Source organism: Corapipo altera, unplaced genomic scaffold (genome assembly GCF_003945725.1).
Source record: "Corapipo altera isolate COAL_440 unplaced genomic scaffold, ASM394572v1 292, whole genome shotgun sequence".
NCBI lineage: Eukaryota > Metazoa > Chordata > Aves > Passeriformes > Pipridae > Corapipo > Corapipo altera.
The window spans coordinates 129516-137270 of record NW_020885117.1 but is presented as its reverse complement, the minus strand read 5'-3'; the positions used below and the strand labels follow the sequence as shown (position 1 = coordinate 137270).

Below are 7755 nucleotides of genomic sequence, written 5' to 3'. Positions count from 1 at the left end.
TGTGCCCTACCCACACCCTGCCTGTGCCCTGCCCACACCCTGCCTGTACCCTGCCCACACCCTGCATGTGCCCTACCCACACCCTGCCTGTGCCCTGCCCACACCCTGCCCACGCCCCGCTTGTACCCTCGCAGCCCCCCTCGGCATGGACACCCCCTCTCCAGGGCTCGCATCCCCCTCCTGGGCCATGTGCACCCCCCGGGACACGAGCATCCCCTCCCTGGGGTATCCACACCCCTCCAGGACAGGAGCATCCCCCCCCGAACATCAGCTCCCTTCCCCGGGACATCTGCATCCCTCTGGGATGCGGGCATCCCCCTCCACACGAGCATCCCCCAGGACACGTATCCCTGGGATCCCTCCATCCCCCCGGGATCCCTCCATCCCCCCGGGATCCCTCCATCCCCCGGGACAGGAGCACCCTCTCCCCGCGCCCTCTGCCCCGATCCCCCGCCGCAGCCCCGGCGCTCACCGAGGTGGGCGATGTGAGCCCCGCTGTGGGCGGCCCCCAGGGCCAGCACCACGTACCCCACGAGCTGGTGGCACTGCACGGGCTGGTCCAGGGGCAGCGCCTCGGCGGCGGCCGTGGAGCGGAGCCAGGTCAGGCACCGCCGCAGCATCGGCACCTCCGGGGCGGGGGGACAAAGGGAGGGGTGTTGGGGGCGCGTGGAGATACCGGGGGGGCAACGGGAGGTGCCAGGGGAATACTGGGCATGCCAGGGGCACTTGGAGGCGGTGGGGGCAATGGGAGATGGTGGGAGGCAGTGAGGGATAGTAGGGGGCAATGGGAGGTGCCAGGGGATGATGAGAGGTGTGGGGGGCATTTGGAGGTGGCAGTGGCAGCAGGAGATGCTGGGAGGGGCAATGAGAAATAGCAGGGGGGCAACGGGAGGTGCTGGGGAGAAACGGGAGATCCCAGGGGCAAGTGGAGTTGTTGGGGGGCAATGAGATACACTGGGTGTAACTGGAGATGCCAGGGGCCAACAGGAGATTTTGGGGATGATTGGAAGTGCTGGAGGCAATTAGAGCTGTTGGGGGCAACGGGAGATGCTGGGGGGCAAAGGGAGATATTTGGGGTAATTGGAGATGCCAGGGGGATAACAGGAGATATCTGAAGTAATTGGAGGTGGTAGGGAGGTAATGGGAGATATTTGGGGTAATTGGAGGTGCCAGGTGGTGGAAGCAATGGGAAATATTGGGGAGCAATGGGAGATACTGGGGGACAGTGGGAGATGTTGGGGGTAGTAGGAGATGCCAGGGGGCAAGGGGAGGGGCTGGGGGCACTGGGAGATACCAGGGGCATGTGGAGATGCTGGGGGGCAACTGGAAATGCTGGGGGCAACATCCCTCCTGGACTCCCAGCAGACCCCCATCCCTCCCGGCCCCCCACAGTCCGAAACCCCTCCCCGTGCCCCACACTCACAGCCAGGAGGGCACAGTCGAGGTTGAGCCCCTGCCCGCAGCCCCGGGCCACCATGATCGCGGGGCCGAGCCCGCGGTGCCGCAGGGCCGCCAGGGTGAAGAGCAGCAGGTTGAGGGCGGCGAAGCCCCCCAGGCAGCCCAGCTGGCCCCGGTGGTTGTACCAGTAGCCCCGGGACAGGCAGCGCGGGCGGGGCCGCTCCGGGGGCTCCGGGGGCTTCAGCCAACTGGCGGCACTGGGAGAAAGGAGCGGAGCTGCCTTCCCGGGAAGGGGGAGCTGGGGCGGGCGTGTGCCCGGGCTGGCACCAGCGTGGGGCACCCCTGCACCACCCCAGCACCTACCCCTGCATCCAGTGTGGCATCAGCCCTACATCTATCCCAGCACCATCCCTGCATCCATCCCAGCACCATCCCTGGACCCAGACCTGCATCCCAGCCCAGCATCCAGTGTGGCATCAGCCCTACATCCATCCCAAATCCATCCCTGCATCCATCCCAGCACCATCCCTGCACCCAGACCTGCATCCAAGCCCCACACCCAGTGTGGCATCATCCCTGCACTCACCCCTGTACCCAAGTCCCACACCCATCCTATCACAATCCCAAACCCACCCCAACACCAACCCCTCACCCATCCCTGAATCCAAGACCAGCACCTGGCTTGGCATTATCCCTGCACCCATCCCTGCACCCATCCCAGCACCCATCCCAAAATCCAAACCCCCATCCCTGCACCCATCCCAACATGCAAACCCCCACCCCAACACTAGCCCTGCATCCAAGCCCAAGGCTCCCAAGTTGCTCCCAGTGCCAGCCAAGCCCTGCCCAGTTTACCCCCCCGCCCCCTCCCGAGAGCCTCCACAGGAGCAGAAATCCCCCAGTTTTCCTCCAGGCAGGAGGACAAAGGTGCCCCCCGGGGGGGGCACTCCCAGCCAGAGGGTCCCACCTGATGGTCAGGTTCTCCATGAGCTCTGGGAAGGCCTCCAGCTGCTCCTGCAGCTCCGGGAAGGTGATGGAGCCGCTGTGGTCCCTGTCAGCCGCCTCCAGGAGGGCCCTGGTGAGGTCCCCCAGGCGCTCCTCGGGCAGGGACACGGAGCTCTCCCGGAGGCACCAGCGCAGCACCAGCTGCAGCTCCTCTGCCTCGATGGAGCCGCTGCCTGGGGGGGCACGTTGGACACTGGGGAAAATTCCTTCGTGGAAAGGGTGGTCGGGCACTGGAACAACCTGTCCAGGGCAGGGGTGGGGTCCCCACTCCCCGGAGGGGTTTAAAAGCCCTGTGGATGTGGCACTTGGGGACGTGGTTAGTGGTGGCCTTGGCAGTGCTGGGGGAGCTTGGGCTCGATCTCAAAGGGCTTTTCCAACCAAAATGATCCTCCAGGTCCATGAAACCGGGATGGGGAGTTGGTGTTTGAGTGGAGCAGAGCCCACTCCTCTCCATGGCTGAGGGTGAAAGCACTCCATGGGAATTCCTGACATGTGGCCAATTTAATTGTTGCCTTTCAGACGGACTTTTGATGTTCTCACCATGGAATGATGATCCCAGACAGACACGAAGCTCCAGCAGCGCAGACCCCCCGCCAGCCCTTGGCTCTGCTCAGAGCAGAGCCCTCCCACCTTCCAAATCCCAACTTTATCCCAAAAAACCACGGCTCAGCGTGTTTTCCCTCGTCTCACCGTCCACGTCGTAGACCTGGAAGAGGAAGCTGAGCTTGTCCCGCTGGTCCCCGTGCACGAGCAGCCTCAGGGCCCTCAGCAGCTCCTCCAGGCTGATGGTGCCGCTGCCGTCGGTGTCGAACAGGGCGAAGAACCTCTCGGCAAAGAAGGACTGTGGGAGCACCACGGGAGCTGGGATGATCCCGAGTCGTGGGATTGTGGAATGCCTGGCTCGGAAGGACCCTGAAGCTCATCTTGTTCCACCCCCTCTCACGGGCAGCAACACCTTCCACCACAGCAGGTTGCCCCAGCCTGGCCTTGGATGCTTCCAGGGATCCAGGGGTAGCCACAGCTTCTCTGGGAATTTCATTCCAGTCCTTCACCACCCTCCCAGGGAAGAATTCCTTCCCAATATCCCACCTAATCCTGTCCTCTGGCACCTCGTTCCAGCCCCCTGCCATGGGCAGAGACACCTTTCCTTGGAGCAGGTTTTGTGACCACCCTGTACAGGGTATAATGAGGAGACCTTTAGGGTCCTTCCTTCCCAAACCATCCCAGGATTCTCTAACTCCATAAACACCACACAGTCCCATTTTTTAAGCTGGATTTTCCCTCAGTCCCCCCCCTGGGGCAGAGCTGGGTGCTGTCCTGGAGCAGGACCCCCACGGCCCATCCCTGAGGACCCCTCACCTCCTTCACTTGCAGGGCACTTTTGAACTCTTCCAGGCTGATCTCCTTGTCCTTCCCGGCGATGTTCCCGAACTGCTTTGTCACCCAGTGCAGCCACTCGGTGTCTCCTGCTGTGCCCATGGTGCTGCACCTGCGGGAGGCAACATTCCAAGCCCTGCATCCCTCCAAATCCCCCTTGTCCGTGCTCCTGCCGTGCCTCCAGCCCCTCCAGCCTCGTGCTGCTGAGCAGAGCAGGGGCTGCTCTCTGGGAACGGGTCACTCGGGGAAACTGGGCTCTCAAAATTAGGGAAATCCAGGGCTGGAGAGCCTGGTTTCCCAGACTGACCCATTCCCAGAGTCCTTCAGCTCCCAGGGACAGGGAGGTGCTGCTCCTCTGCTGAGTTGGGCTGGAAGGAGGGTGATGGCAGCAAGATTTTGGGGTTTGGGGCTTCCTTTTGCCAGCAAAACCAGAGAAGGGAGATGGGAATCTTTGCTCTCCACAGGCGCTCATCCCTCCCTCCCCTTCCCTCTCCTCCCTGAATTGTCCACACCTCCCTCCTCCTGCTCCCTCCTTGCCTTCCCACCCCCTGTCCCCCCTCCATTTCCTTTTCCAGACCTCCACAATTCCTCAAATCCCCCATGCTCACACCAGATCCAGCAGCAGCCCCCCATCAGTCCCAAATTACTGCAGGATCTTGTTATCTCAGGAAACCAAAGGAAAATCCACATGGAGCTGCCACGTTCAACGAGCCTTTTCCCAGCTCCAAAGGTGTGACACCAAAGGGGTCCTGGCAGAGGGACACGGTGTTCCCGAGGAGGGCAGGCAGGGATGGACCAGATTTGGGATGTACAGGTGGGACAAGGCACAACTCCTGCCCACACTGGTCACTCCCGGCCCTCTCCTGCCTCATTCCTGTTGTCCCTCCTGTCCTACAGCCACACACCAGGTCCCTGCTGCATCCTGGCTCTTCCAGCTGATCCCAGCTCTTGGATGTTCCTCCTGCAGTGTCCTTGATTTCACATTCCGTGCCCCACTGAGCCCCCTGCCCTTGGGAAGCGTGTCCTGCCAAACCCACACGGCCTCGGATCCAGCGGCGCTTCCGTCGCCATTCACGGCCCGTCAGGAACACACGGGGAAGTGTCTTTTCCATACTGCCACCTTTATTCCTTCCTGAACAGATCCTGCTTGTGCAGCTCTAAACTGGGACTCCTCTGGGGGAGGAGGTTGCCATGGGAATGTCAGGACCAGAAACCAGGTAGTAAAACATTCCTGCTCCGCCGCCGCTGTCACGGAGAGCCGGGCGGGGAAGGCAGGAGAGGGTTGTGCAGAGGCAGAGCTGGAGCTGAGGCAGCTGATCCCGGCTGGAAAACTCCCTCCCTCTCCCTACCTGATTGTTTCTTGGGAAGTTGGCCGAGCTTTGGACCAAATTCCCCCCCCTGGCTGCACGGGAAGGGCAGGGATGGCTCAGCTGCCCCACGGACACACTGCCCAGGGAGCAGGACCCGTGCTGCTCTGACCTGATCCCAGAGAATCCTGGAATGGTTTGGGCTGGGAGGGACCTTAAATATTACCCAGATCCTGGATGGGCAGGGACACCTTCCACTAGCCCAGGTTGCTCCAACCTGGCCTTGGACACTTCCAGGGATCCAGGGGCAGCCACAGCTTCTCTGGGCAACCTGTGCCAGGGCCTCACCACCCTCCCAGGGAAGAATTCCTTCCCAATATCCCATCTCTCCCTGCCCTCTGGCAGTGGGAAGCCATTCCCTGTGTCCTGTCCCTCCATCCCTTGTCCCCAGTCCCTCTCCAGCTCTCCTGGAGCCCCTTTAGGCCCTGGAAGGGGCTCTCAGCTCTCCCTGGATCCTTCTCTTCTCCAGGTGAACATTCCCAGCTCTCCCAGCCTGGCTCCAGAGGGGCTCCAGCCCTTGGAGTATCTCCGTGACCTCCTCTGGATCTGCTCCAGCAGCTCCACGTCCTTTGGATGTTGTTCCCAGGGCTGGAGCAGCTCTGCAGGGGGGTCTCCCCTGAGGGGCACAGGGGGACAATCCCCCTTTCCTGCTGCTCCCCCATTTCCCAGGATCTCCGTGTTCCTTCTCCACCTTTTCCTCCTGTGATCCATCCCCCAAATCCTGACTGGAGCCAAAGCTGCTCGTTCACCACCCACAGAAATTCATTTTTAAGCAATCCAAGGTCATGGAATTATTTACTTGGGAAAGGGGAGAGTGGAAGATGAAAAACCTTGGAGTATGTGCTGGATCTGATGGACACGACCCCCTCTGTCCTCAGGGTGTTCCCACTGCACTGGGGATCTAAAATAAAACAGAAATAAAGAAATAAAATAGAAATCAATAAGTAAAATACAAATAAATAAAATAGAAAACAATAAGTAAAATACAAATAAAGAAATAAAATAGAAATCAATAAGTAAAATACAAATGTAGTAATAAAACAGAAATCAGTACATAAAATAGAAATCAATAAGTAAAATAGAAATCAATTGCTAATATGGCTTAAAATCTAAATAATCTCAGAATTGTCTAAATAATTCTTCCCCAGGACAATTTGGTGTCTCTGTCACGTTAAAAACACCCCCAAACCCATCAGGATTTGAAGGCTCTGCTCTTCCCTTAAAATAAACCAAAAATGATCACTTTTTAATCCCACAAAATGCAGTCAACCTTAATTGAATTGTGTTTTAATATTTAAATTACACAGGAAGTGGCAAAACCATCTTCAGGTTGAAATTATATGAAAAGTTGGTAAAAAATCTGGTTTTGAAGGATAATTTACTGCAACATTCTCAATATTTAAACTCACCTTAAATCAGGTGTTTGATACTTTTCGTTCCCATTTATTCCAGGAGCTCCTGCTCCTCCTTTGGCCTGGGATCTCAGTGGAAGGATTTTTCCCAAAATGAGGTGCCAGGGACACGAGGCCTCTTTTAAAGCTTTGAGTTGTTCCCATTAAAGCTTTTCATGTCAAACAACAACAAAAAAAGGGATTTCTCAGATCCATTGAGCAGCACCTGGATGTGACACTTCTGTAATTCCCTGGTTCTGCCACAAAAAGTGGCTTAGAAAGATTTTTTTTTCATTAAATATTCGATTTAAATTTCCTATTAATGAAATAAATATTAAATGTAAATTTAAATGATTTTCTTTACTTGATGCTAAAATGCCAAGACTTTGCACGTTGTGCTTTTGCCAAACATAATCACGAAATTATTCTAATGATTCCTCGTGAAATTAACTGATCATTAAGTGATTATAATTATATTTCATGGAAATATATTTAATTATTCAGTGGGAATATTAATTGGGATATTTACCATTCCTTTTTTTTTTTTTTTTTTAAGGACATTCCTCAAAAATCTCCCCCTAAATCCATTCATTCCCTGATCCAGAGCCTCGTTTTCCTCTTTGGAGCAGCCAGTTTGGAGTGGCCAGGCTGGTTCCCCACAAACATCTGGGACACTTTGGAGCATCAGGGATGGTGGGGGTGGAGAAGGAGGAGATTTTCTGAGCACTGGGATGTTTTCCATGTTTTCAGGCTTTTTCTTTTTGGGGATGCTTTGCAGCAGAGGAGCATCGATGGGACCGTGAGGGGGAGGAAGGGCAGGAGGGTCCTTCCCCAGCTGCTCCCACACGGAGGGTTTGGAGGGGCTGAAAACGAGGATTTAAAAAGGTTTTTAAGTTGTGAGTCCATGGAAGTGTCAGAGGAGCAGGGGATGCACTCACCTGGATCACTGGAGAATCCCAGATGGGTGGGAAGGGACCTTGAAGATGATCTCATTTTAATCTCCTGCCATGGGCAGGGACACCTTCCACCAGCCCAGGGTGCTCCAAACCCCCTCCAACCTGGCCTTGGACACTTCCAGGGATCCAGGGGCAGCCACAGCTTCTCTGGGAATTCCATTCCAGCACCTCCCCATCCTCCCAGCCAGGAATTCCTTCCCAATATCCCCTCTAACCCTGCCCTCTGGCAGTGGGAAGCCATTCCCTGTGTCCTGTCCCTCC

General features: G+C 56.8%; 1 protein-coding gene across 1 annotated transcript; it reads right to left on the bottom strand.

Annotated features, from left to right (window-relative positions):
* Window positions 1-434: 434 nt before the first annotated feature.
* LOC113960383 (NADPH oxidase 5-like) lies at window positions 435-6662 on the bottom strand (the record flags this gene model as incomplete). The annotated part of the gene is made up of 7 exons (XM_027669929.1): window positions 6557-6662; window positions 5947-6048; window positions 3763-3892; window positions 3094-3244; window positions 2366-2576; window positions 1424-1655; window positions 435-626 (listed from the first exon to the last, which is right to left on the bottom strand). Coding segments are annotated over exons 3-7 (906 nt in total), but the record flags the coding sequence as incomplete, so codon positions are not given.
* Between the last annotated feature and the right edge of the window lie 1093 nt (window positions 6663-7755).